At 45.4% G+C, this 12,905-nt stretch overlaps 1 protein-coding gene across 1 annotated transcript; it reads right to left on the bottom strand.

The window, feature by feature from the left end:
- Positions 1 to 400: 400 nt before the first annotated feature.
- LOC137917262 (uncharacterized) lies at positions 401 to 5,742 on the bottom strand. The gene has a single exon (XM_068760079.1). It carries the CDS (start codon positions 5,740 to 5,742, stop codon positions 1,102 to 1,104), a length of 4,641 nt encoding a protein of 1,546 aa, XP_068616180.1. The 3' UTR covers positions 401 to 1,101.
- Between the last annotated feature and the right edge of the window lie 7,163 nt (positions 5,743 to 12,905).

The raw sequence follows: 12,905 nt of genomic DNA, 5'->3' as shown, positions 1-12,905 counted from the left end.
ACTGCACACTTTTTGAAGATTACCAACCACATAATGTGAAGCATCCGTATCTTTCCAACATTCTCTGGTTTAGGGAATGTGGAAGAATGCCAGCAAATAGTCACATGCAGTATGATTTCACAACTCAGTCCACAATCTAACGGACATTTTGTCACTGGAGCAGTCTGTGTTACCACAGCAAAGAACAAAGAAGAACACCCACTTGAACAATATAGCAGCCCGACCCACATCCAGTTGGAACTGTGGTTATCATGACCTTAGAAAAAATCTCACTGCAGTCAGGAATGTAGCCCTGGGCACAGAATATTCTGTTTGCAAATACTTAGCATAACCTTTCGCTTATTCTGATGTGCAGAATGATAAGTGTGACGAGGTGGGAAACAGCGACTCAAAGACAGAATGAGAGATAGTGCTGTTATTTTAACAGACAGTGGGAGGAGATCACCCAAATTATTCAGGAATTTAAAACAAATATATACACCAAAAAAAAATATGAGCTCACGTTAGAAATAGTACAATTACTTACAAAACACAACCATAAAGATTTTAGCCTTTCACTGTGCAAAGAAGAGCAGCCACAATACAGAGCACTTTCTGTTAGATTACAAATACGAATTACAAGTATAAACTATATATTATTGGATTTCATCTACAGAATTAAAAAAAGCCTTCATATGTGTGTTCAAAGCAAATTAAATTAGCCATATTATCTCAGCACTCATGAAGCAATAAGATGGAATACGAATCAAAAGATAAGCTTGCACAGCAGTTATCATCAACCAAACGTACATTTCCTCTAACGCAATGACACAGTTCAAACAATGTCCTCTGTCCAAAGACTGCACATTTGGAGTTATATTTAGAACCGTGTACCTTTGAATCCATGCTGATAAAATCATGCTGACTTATTTAACCTCATCTGTTCCCACTGATCTTACATTTCCTTTCAGACAAGACAGTAAACAAAAAAAAACTAAACAAGCAACAGGATACAGACCAAGATTACTTTACATCATTTAACCCATCTTTTCCTCAAGTCCCTTCCCTTTGTCCATGAAATAACATCCAAGTTCAGAGACTTATGGGTCTGACAAGCTGTGCTCACAATTCTGTCTCTTTTTCACCATCTTCACCCGTCTCCAAGTAATATTCATCATCCGTTGTTGTGTCTGAGCTGCAGTCGGAAAACTCCTCAAAGGTGCCGAGGTTGGATACGTAACCCCTCGGCCGCAACTGCCCTCTGGAGGACTGGCTTTCCACTTGCTGCGGCACTCCTGATGAACTGGGAAACGGAGGCGAGGGGTGGCTTGGCGGTGTGGACATGCGCCTGGACACCGGTGACAAAGGGGGTGTTGGAGGAGGGGTCGGAGGACTTTCATTGTCCCATGCTAAGTGAGCAGCGTTCATGTTGGGCTTCCGAAGATGATCTAGCGTTGAGGCTGAATCACAATTAGGCGGAAGCGCAGAGACTCCAGAGGTCCAGTTTGCCAATCGCCTGGTGAGCGAGCGAGGAAGAGACCTTGATCTCATCTTACTATCGTTACTGGGGACGCACAACATGCGACAGTCTTTACTGGACAGGCAATCGGTATCTCCACAGGTCAAGCCGGATTCACATAGGTCATCCACACTCATGAACCTGGATCCTGTGGAAATACGCCCAGGCCCCGAGGGTCGGCTGGACAGTACCGAACTCACAGAAAATGACCTTCCGGGCTCAATGCCGTACTTCAAGTCTGCATAGGAAGAAGCATAGCATTGATTGTCCTGTCCTGGACTTGATGTCGCAGGACCAGTGGACGCACGGCTTCTTCTGGAACCTCCCAGACTGATTCCCTCTCCTGGCTCGCGTGGCGAGGACGAGTCTCTGCGACGCTGAGGCTTTGGACTGTAGAAGACATTGTCATCTGTAGCATCAGCTGAGAGAGACAAGGACAACGGGGACAGGGAGGGGAAAGGGGAGAACGGGCTCCTGGGGCTAGATGAGGACTTCCTGAACTGGGAAGGATCAGCAGCAGAAGGATTCGTGCTCCTTTCAGAACTGGGATCTCTACCAGAGAGGAACTGGTTTGATGTCTTATAATCTCTCCCATGTTCTTTGTACATCTCAAACTGGTGAGTTGTCGGGCTGCGCGTCACTTGAGGCTGCTTTTTAGACACGAGTTCCAGACCTGATGTTTTCCTGTCTTGCTCAGTGCCTGAAGTGAGGCTTTCTGACGGAATGTAAATCTTGTCTCTTGCTGCTGGCTTCCCAGAAGAAGGAGAAGAAGAGGTTACAGTGAGAGTGTATTTGCTTTGTTTCTCCGTGTCCGTCTCCTTCTCTTTCAGCAGCCCCCTTTCCTCCTGCTTCTCTAGGCTTTTGGTAGCCTCATCGGTGATATCACTGGCGGAGCTCATGTCGCTTGATCCACTGACAGAAGGCGTTTGGGAAGCTCGCTTCCACTTCCACGGGAATGACGAGTCATCTTCAGATCGCCTAGTGCTAAATGTTTGCCTCAGTCTGTTAAAGACCTGGTCCATCTTGTTATTATTCTTGCTGACCCTCTCGGAATCTGACCTTGATAAACTAGAATTTGGAGTGCTGACACTTTTCCTGAGAGCAAATCGGCTTCTTTTTGGGGTTTGTTCATTGCTGCTCTCTACTGAAAAAAATCTGCTTTTGCCCGCTGCACTCTCCTTCATCATTGATTGACCTGTAGGTTCTTTACTCTGTACAGTTTGTGACTGTTGATCTAAATTGATCCTGAGAGAAGCTGGTGAGCTACTGGCACGTTGTTTCGAGGCAATGTTCTTTGGGATAGGCGTGTCCGCTTTGGATTCAGCACTGCACACCAATGCCTCGGTTCCAAATGTTGAAGACGAGGCTTCCGCCTCATCGCCCTGAAGAGACTGCGAGCAGAACTGAACTCTTTTCTTGACAGCCGATATCTGGACATTCGGGCAATCTTGGCTTTGAACCTCGACATGGTTATTGTTGATTTTGTCAGTTTCTGTAACCTCACATTTGGAAATGTCTTGGGTGGCAGGTTTGGTTGTGTAAGGCAAAGATAGAGGCTGTGGCAGGCAGATGTTTGACCAAGGGGGTTTGGTCTTTTGTGAGGTCATAGCCTCATCTGGATCTTTGTGTGTGGGAATATATGGAGTATAAATCGACAGGGTGGGCTGCTGGAAAATGGGCGATCTGGGTGCCATAGCTTTGGTTTCTCCTTGTGCAGACCTGTTAGACATGAGAGTGGAGTAAGGTGGGGAGCTGTATCGAAGTGTATAGCCACTTGAAAAGTCTGGAGGGAGGGAAAGGGCTGCTGAAGAATGGCGTTGAACTGTTCCAGACTCCACTGATAATGCTCTCTCGCGTCTCGCTGTGGTTAAATCCTGCCTACCCTGGTCACACATCATAGAGTCACTAAGTTTTTGTTGAGCGCTCTCTCGCTCTCTGGATGCCAAGTCAGCACAGTCAGAGGACAAGGATCGGTATTGCTCTCCTTTCACTTGTATGCTCGAGGTCTTTGGGCTAAAGGAACAAAGACGATACGTATTTTTGGATGGACTGCTTGGTCTTAACAAAGAAAAGATGGATGGGGCTTTACTATTTTGCGGTAACCTGGAGGGAGACGGCGAGCTAATTGGTTCTGCCACCTCAGCTGTGGGCTCGGAACAAGGCGCATCCACAGAGTCCCGCCATGTTACTCGTCTCACTTTCTTTGCCTCTGTGTGGGAGGACGGTTTCTTTGTGTCTGTTTCTCGGCCATTTGAGAATGTCGTCCCTTCCTTAGGGCTGGGATGGTCTGAGGAGTTGGGGCTGATGCTGACTGGCGTGTCTGGGGGCGTTAAGAGAAAAGTGGTGATAGTGGTAGGAGAAGACGCAAGGGTGAGTGTGCCAGGAGTAGTAAGGAGGGCTGGGCTGGACGCAGCTGTTGCTGCAGGATGGCTGCCATTGGTCGATGAAGAGACAGTGGAAGCAGTGGGTACAGGAGTGAATTTTGATTTTGATGAAATGTTAGCTGTGGAAATCAGGCTCGTCACTGCCTTAGGGTGTACAGGCTTGGGAATGGAGCTGTAACTCCTTTCAAAGCCAAGAGGCGTTGGGTTTGTTTTGGTGAATCTGGGCGTCTGGTACGACGCGCTGATGTATGATGATGTCTGACTACTGGTCTGTGGAGCAACTGGATCTGAGAGAACGGCGTTTGTGGTTAAGGGGAACCCAGAGCCAGTTTTACAGGCGAGACCTTGACTGGGAATGCTGGCGCCGGCAACAGAAGGAAATGGCTTGGATGGCGTGGCTGTGTGTGTGTTCGTCGGACTAAGCAATGTGGGTTGCAATTTAGCAACATTTTCCGTAAATGAAGTGCGACTCAAATCACGCTTAGTAAGGATTTTAGGGTCACAGACTATTGTTTGTGCTGCACCTCTGGCATTTTTAGAATTGGACAAAACGTCAGGCAGACTACGAGGCTTTCGTGGCTCCTTAATATTTGAATTGAAGTCATATTTTTGTTTTACCAGCCAGTTTGATTCACAGTCAGGTAAATCCTCAGTATTTTTCTGTCTAAGGCTGCACGTTCCTCCCTGTGTCTTGTTACTTTTGCAAGCTGGCTCTGTTGTGTTATTATTGTCTTTGCTATTGAGGATTTGACCATTAACTTTGTTGTTGTTGTTGATGGTAGCGACACCTGGAGAGGGCAGGTTACGAGGTAGGCCGGGCTCACCTGCGATGTTAGCTGTGTCTCTGAGCTTTAACATAGCATTGCCTTCCTGAGTAACTTGTTTCCACCATGAGGAGGATGTCAGAGTGGGCCTGGGGAGGGACTGCGCTTTTAGAAGGGGACAGTGCTCATACGGGGAATGTCTGGTTGGGGAAACTGAGCTCTCTGAGAATAAGTGTGTGCTTTTGTCTGATTGTTCTCTAGTTAGAAATGCTTGCTTGGAAGATGAAAGACTAGTGTGGGCCCTCGTCATTGTTTGAGCTTTGTGGGGAAATGGCGCATCTTCTGTCTCTTTGTTTGTTGGTGAAAACAGACGAGTTTCAAATAAGGTCCTTTCACTGTGATTGCAGGATGGAGTAGAAAGGATGGGCCCAGTTTCCGTCTTCCCATAAGAACTGGTTGGTGGCGAGAAGAGGGGCTTGGGCATGTCTTGAGCATTGTTATTGTAGGAGTTTTGAGAAAGTTGTGTTGTGAATGGCTGTCCATCTCGATCACTTGGCGAACTGTCCAGAGGCAGAGGATTTACCTCAGTGGCAGCAAAGTCAGCATTCAGGATCCTGCCAAAGGAGTTGAGTCTTCTCAAAGACAGAAGTAGACTGCTTGTTGTTGGTTTCGAGCTTACAGATGACAATCCGTCATGGCCAATTTGTAAATTCCTTCTTTGCTTATTTAGGTCCAGGGAATGTGAAGACGCAGACGATGCCGTTTTGGCCGCAGTGCTTGAAGAACCAACGTCTTTATTGTCCATCTTTCCAGAGTTTACATCCAAAGACAAAGTCTGAATAAATCTCCTCTTCGATTCGTAGTCCAAACTTGCAGGCCCACTCTTGGCTGACCAGTCCAAGGCATTCTTCCTGACACCCAGAAACGGAACCCTTAATTCAGCAGCCTCGTGAAAGTGCTCACGGGTACCATACGCAGCAGCGTCTGCCACATCTGGGAGATTTCCTTGGGCTTCCGTTATGTTGAATCTTTTGGTTCGTCTTGGTCGGCCAGTCCAGTGCGGTGGAAGAACTGCTACCACAGAAGAAGAAAGCATGGCTCTAGGATTGGAGAGTCCCACGAAATCGGTTTGGTTCTGATCTTCTATATAATCTACGAAGACAACCGACCTGGATCCAGTGCTTGCCTTTGACACACACGGATGCATGCGTAAGTCATCACACTGATGTCGGACAAACTCCCCGTTTGAGGTTTTGGGAGTTACCCTCAAATCATTGGCGGTCTCCAGTTCATTGCAAACAGCGGCGCTAACCTCTTCTTTCTTCTCGGCTGACGTCCTTTCGTACAATGCAGAGTTACCGGCTACCTTCAAAAAGGCATCTGGTGACGATGCTGGTTCATTAACCTGTGAAGAGACGTTGAATTACAACATCAGATAATTATAGCACTTAATTTACCTGGAATCTATATTACAAGTTACCTTTTATAACCGGTTTTGTCAAATTCAACTCATCATGTGACACAAGCAAAAATATCAAGCACGAAGCGGCAACCTGTCCCCAAAGCGCAACGATTTAAGAGTTCAACGCCTTGAAAAACAGGTTACCGGTACTTCTAATGGCGTGAGAAATGTGAAAGAACAGACACACACCCCAGCCGCACACAATAAGAACAATGATGGCTGACGCATGCCTGCACTGTTGCACCTCAGTATTCTGTGTGGCTCCACAGGTAAATGTTTGATGTCATTTCAAAGAATTCCAGTGTCAATGAACTTGCTGTCCGGAACTTGAGCCTATGAACTCCGACTATTTTGCAGACTAATCTTACGCATCAGCTTGAGCCCTAAAAGCTTACTGTAATCACGGAGGTGAAGTCTTACCTTACATCTGCTGTTCCCACGCACACCCTTCTGTGTTTCAGTTAAACTGGTAGAACGGGACAAAGACGAGACACGATAGGAATTAGGAAATGGAATTAGGATTAGAACCTACTAATGTTACACATTAGAGTCATATATCATAATCTTGAGATAAAATATCTGCCGAGACTTGATTATTTCAGTCCAAACAATACAAGTTCACTGTTTGCTTTCAGAAAGAACTCCAATTTAATCATTAGAAATATGTATCGCAATGTTCTACTGCAAAACGGTCGAGGGTTCCGGTGACTAACGGCAATGTGGATCAACGGGATGCTGAGCATTCCTCTCCTTCGTGCTTCTCGTTCCATCTCTCATTGCTAAACACTTTCCCACTGTCACACATAACAAAATAAATAATCATCATAAAAAATAATCGCAGCACCCAAACGGTGTTTTTATGGTGCATATCGATCACACACCACACACACACACTAAGATGCCTATATAAGGTCATGTTGGATGGAATGAGACAGCTGCTGGATAAAGGAGCGAGTCCTCTCTTTAACCAATAAATTCAGCTCTATTATTGACCTCCATTACCAATGTCACAATACCACGTACAAATAAAGCATTAATCTCCACAGAAAACCAAGGAAACAATTCCAACATGAAAACTTCTCTTCGAAAGCCTACTTTAAAAGAAATGTGGTCGGACAAAAAACATCAGCAAACAGGTAAATGATTGATGAAGGAGTTTAAGACAGTCAAGCTCAGCTTCCTGGAAGGCTGGTAAGAGCTTTGTCTCTTTCTGTGCTGGAAGCCAGAATATGTCGTAGGAACTAGGAAGCTGAGGTGAAACACGCAATTACTTTCTGAACACACACACAACCATAAGCATGTCCTACATACCTAGAAGTCACGTAACCGGGTTGATGTTTATGCTGGGCAGCGTGTGACTGGCTAAAATATGCAGACAGTTCACAGATCAGTTACTGTTTGACTAAGTGTTGCAGACTGAATGATCCAGTCCGGAACGGCTCATCTGTGTCGTCTGTTCAAATCACGGTGAGAAATAAAATGCTACACTGAAAATGAAAAAAGACTCGGAGATGCAGCTGGTGGCGCTGCACGCAAACAGGGAACCGAACTGATCAAATCAATGTTTTATCTGATTTTCTGGGGGAATTCTTCAACCTAGACAGGAAAAAGTAATGGGAAGAATGTAGCCATGACTGGACTCGTACGCTCAGCAGCCGATTGGACTGAAGCCTACAGTCTAAAGTTCTTGTCTTACGCAAACCAAGTAAGGACGTAATGCTGGACTGTGAATTCAAACTGTGGATCCGGAGCAAAACCTTCTAACAAATAAGTTTTGTTGTTCTGATTGAGGACCCTCTCTCTCAAGGGGTTTATCCTCTCAAATAAATCAATAAACAAATCATGCAATAAAATCCAGGACAGAATTTCAATGAGACTCGTTGCAGCGCAAGTCTTTTCAGTTTCTTGTTTACCTGCGTTGGCCGGGGCTTAATTCCTTCTTCGGGCTTCCGTCTGGCTTTTCAAGGCCTTGACTGCCAGAGAGTCTGACGAAGATGCGTGACGTGAATCTGGGTCCAATGGGACTTTGGTTCTGGATGTCTGAATCACTGCAACAGGAAGCTTCTTCTGGTCTTTGTTTGTCTGCTCTTAATATTTGTGCTGAAATAGATTCAGAAAAGAGGATCATGTTCTGGTCACACTTTGATTTCAGGCTATTGAGGCCGGGCGGATTATTGCCATGTGGATGTATAGTCACCTCCGTCTGTCGCTTCCTGTCTGGTGGCTGATGGGAGATGCCGTCGTCCAGCCGAGGCTTCAGCACCGTGGACTTTCTTCTGACGGAACCTTTCAGCAAACGTTTGATTCTGCCGTTCTCTATCAACGTAAATGAAATTAATGAGAACAAACTAAAATGAAATTCAAAGATCAGTGAAGATCTCTCGACCTTCACTCGTCGGAGTTGGACATTACGTAGACACTTTATTCCGTAATTGTACTCGTACATAAACTTAATAGTTCTGCCTTTGGAAGGCAAAACTATGCTTCATCTCCATTTGTTTGTAGGTTCATATTCCCCACAGAGACAGGTTTTATAGCGCTGGGACATTCGCACACTGGGCTCCACGCCTTTCTGAATAATCGCCCACACGGCCCGGGGACTGACAACAAAGCTGAACGCTGTCAACAAGGATCGTCGCCCGACTCGCACGCCTTCAGGGAGATGCATCTAGACAACACTCGGCTGACATACTTTCACAGGCCATCAAAGGGAAGCACTCGCCTGGATGAACAGAGTTCACCCTCCTCTGGTGAATCAGGCGTTGTAAATGATATCACAGAACAGGTGGCAATCAGGTGTTTGGCTTGCCAGGGTGTTACCTGGGATAACATGGGGGGGGGGGGGGGGTTATAAGACTTGCAGCATGACAGGACATAGGTCCAGAGACCTTTCGGGAGTTTCCTCTCCTCACTGTGCAAACTTGAACACACCTGAGGGACCATTCAGGTACATGTTTGTCATTCCCATCACTCTGACACTGAACGCAACGTATCACCGCAACTGACTTTGACCCTGAAGCCTTTTATTTTTGTGCAATTCATCCGCCACCGTCACCTAACGTGATTTCACACCCTTTTACCGCAGAATGATCACGCGTGCGTGGTTCCGTACCTCCCACTATACGTGCACCTGCTGAAGGTGTTCGGGACACTCACGTCTAAACCGGTTCCTGCACACGAGCTTTGTGTGAAGGGGATGTGTTGCACTTTGTGACGAATAGCGGTACGCGAACACGTAAAGCCGTGACGCTGCAGACGTTTGACACTCGGAGTACAATGATTATTATCTCTTAGAAGTCACTTTCTATGTAAAACAGTATCAGTGCTAAAGGTTGCTCATATAGAAGAGTGTCACGCAGCCGAGCCTCCCCCCTTATCTTATCGGGTTAACAGTGATAAGCAGCGGTTGTATAACAATTCCATTCTGCTCACTCCACACTTCCACAGGGCAGATCTCACGCACCCACTCTCACAGTCACCGCAGAATGCATGATCCTCATTGACTGACAACAGAACGACACCGATCCCACACCCACTGTGTCAAACGCAGAGCACGACGATGACGTCGCAAAGCGCGGTGGGAATCTAAATAAGAATGTATCGACACATTAATGTTGCTGCAACCATGAGACGATAATGATCATCTGCCACTTGGCTTTCTAGGATCTCGAGTTCTCTTTTAACCCACAGCCCTGAAATAATCCCATGACGTGGATTATTTGGCTTTCCCTTTCTGTCATTTGTAATAGCATGGACTATCTCACCCCTCCCTGCTATACCCATCCTACAGGGACAACTCGTTATGGCTCTAATCTCTGTTAGGCTAATAATAATATATAAAAAAAAGCCTGACATGATATGACATGAGAGAGAAGCTGAAAACATACAGAGGAGGGAGGGAAATCTGCAGGGTTTTCCACATGGCTACAAGGCCAACGCACACACAACGTCCTTGTGGATAGCAGCGGGGGGGGGGGAAGACATTTAAAATCAGAGGTGACCCACATGGGTCGTCTTATCTCGGCTGGAATGTTATCGACATTTTCAAAGCAAACCTTTCCAAGCATGGTTTTCTGTTTTCATTACGTTACTAGTTGTTTGTCAGCGAGTCTGATGTGATTAAGTCACACAAAGAAGTTCACAATGCCCCCTTTTATGGCTACGGACTATTATTCTACTAAAATATTTGGCAAGTGATACAGAAAAGAACTATTTGGTCCAGCCCTGTTTTTTTTTCCATGGCAGTAAGGGTGAAGTCACACTGTTGTTAATCCATTGTTTGGATAAAAATAAATGAATAAAAATAAAACCCAGAGTACACAGTCTAATTCTGAGCTGACAAAACAAACAACTTGACTCCTCCAGTCGAACCTACAGACAATAATGTTTTACACAGCAATGACTAACTGTTATTTCTTTCTTCCATTACATGTATCTGTGAGCCACACAAAGTATTTTGATGTCTTCTTCTATACTGAGGTCACTGTGGGTGTGTGCGCGCTTCGCTGTATCTGCCAAGCTAACGATTGCATAACCACAATAATCCGGCGTGAACAAAAGTGTGGGTGTGTGCTTAACACTGCAGATGCATGTAATGCTCAAACTACATCGAAAGATTTACAGCCTCAAAATCTTTTTCAAGACACACCCAAAGAGAGTCTTCACGACTTTGTGATTTATCTGAGTGGGGGGCGGCAAACGGTTGAGACTTGTGTTTGCTGCCACACCTGCGGAATGTCAGATGTCACTTTATTTATGTGTGTGCGTGTGTGTGTGTGTAAATGTGTATTGGGGGAGACTTTATGCGTTAGAGAGCATTAGCAGGAGGAGGCCAGATATCGAATAGAGCTTGGAAACACGGACAGGCAGTTAAAAGCAGCAGATACGGATCATGTGCATGTATGAGCTCGCCGAAAAACTGCATCCAAGAACCAAGCAGCCACTTAGGGCCCCTCCAGAAAGACTAGAAATATCCTCTGCATGTTTAACTTTATTTTATTTTTTTAAATAAATAGTAATTTCTGTATGTATGTTGTGCAGAAAACAAAGAAAAACTCAAAATAAATATGCTTGCAGACAGACTGCTTTCATTCTACCCATGTTTGGACATGTTTTCTGAAAGCTTCCGCAGCAGGACCCTTTTTGGGGCATTGCAGCTGTGAGTAAGAAAAATGCAGGTAGAACAGAAATGCTGCAGTTAAAAACAAACAAACAAGAAACAAACAAGAAAAAAACTTGTACATGCAGTATATTAAACGGCTTCACAGCCCAGCACACCATCGCTGCACCGCATTTGGCGATTATTTATATCCTCCCAAGGGAAGCTTGGACTCCTTACCGCCCTCTAGTGGATAAATCAGTACAAAAGACAATAGACGAATGCAAACGTGCAGCTTTTGACTAACACATCGTCTGAAACGGGCGTTTTTCTTTCTGTTTTACTTTATTTAGGTACAGTAGATGGAGTACCGACTTTGGTTTATTCCCACATCCTGCTGCTGCCATATGTCGAGCAGCGCACCGCGCGTAAAAACTCCAAACAGACACAGCTGCAGCTCGGCGCCGAATTCAACAGAGTTCAGCAACGAATCGTAAAAAAATGGGTTCATTTGGCTGAAAGAGTCCTAAATGTTTCCCCGGGTCGACGGTGCAATGTTAAAAGTAGAGATTTAGACATGCAGTTCGCCGTTCGGTGAAGGTTGGTCTCCTTCCAAAGTGGTAAAAAGTCTCCAGCACGCCAACAGAGACACGAAAAAGACAATAAACACTTCTATAAGAGAAAAGAACGCCGATGAAGTGTGATCAAAACGCCCTTTATAGAGACATTTTAAACGTACCTTGCCGCTGCGCTCCTGTCAAGAGGCGGACGCGTCTGGCTTCCGACGACGCGGAGCTCCAACTCTGCTGCGTCACTTGTTGACATTCTATTTTAACCGGTTGGGTTAGTCCTAAAGTATTTCACACCGACGCGGCAGCGCACCCGGAAAAAATGTGAGAAGAGCATCGACTGAAAAGGTCGACAGGCTTAAGTATTTAAATCCAGCACCTCCCGCCAGGCAGGTGAGCGGAGTGAACGTCCAGCACCTCCTGCCATGCAGGTGAGCGGAGGTCCAGAATCTGTCCACCATTCCCTTCCACCTGAGTCCTGACCTGCTTGGTGCCATTATTCTGCTCAGCCCATTCACCAAATGAATCCCAAAATAAAACATGACCTCAAGGGCTTACAATAAAATAAATGATGAGAACAGTTACTCATTCCTGCAGCCCTATAATCAGTAAGATTTATGTGTGTGTGTGTGTGTGTGTGTGTCTCACGCATGCTATTCACCGTCACTTCAGGAGAATGTTTTGTCAGCTTGATTGTTTTGGGAACAGAATATTGCACATGTGTATTCGTGCTTGTACTTTGGGATCCAGGCAACTCAACATCAACACCAAATAAAAAAAGTTCATACTTTTGTACAAGCCAGGACAACGTTTGTCATCAGTCAGACTTCCACACCCAACAGAAAGTCATTCATTGGCCTCTCTGCAGGAAGACTTAGAGGGTTAGCGTGCCTCTCACAGCTATAAGGTTCCAGGCTTGAAGCAGGCTTTGAATGCGTTTTCTAACACAATCCTACAAATATTAAGTATAGTCATAAATATAATGGAAATTACTCCAGCATCATGTAAAACAGATTCAAAAACTAGCAACGAGCAGATGCAAGAAATGATTCAAGTCAACGCTTCGGTGAAGTGAAATGTCCTCAAACATATAAAAGAAGCTGCTCGGTAACTTAATTTGATTTAGAGAA

This window comes from Brachionichthys hirsutus, unplaced genomic scaffold (assembly GCF_040956055.1).
Source record: "Brachionichthys hirsutus isolate HB-005 unplaced genomic scaffold, CSIRO-AGI_Bhir_v1 contig_414, whole genome shotgun sequence".
Lineage (NCBI taxonomy): Eukaryota > Metazoa > Chordata > Actinopteri > Lophiiformes > Brachionichthyidae > Brachionichthys > Brachionichthys hirsutus.
Note: the sequence above shows the minus strand (reverse complement) of the source record. Positions and strands in the feature narration are given on the sequence as shown.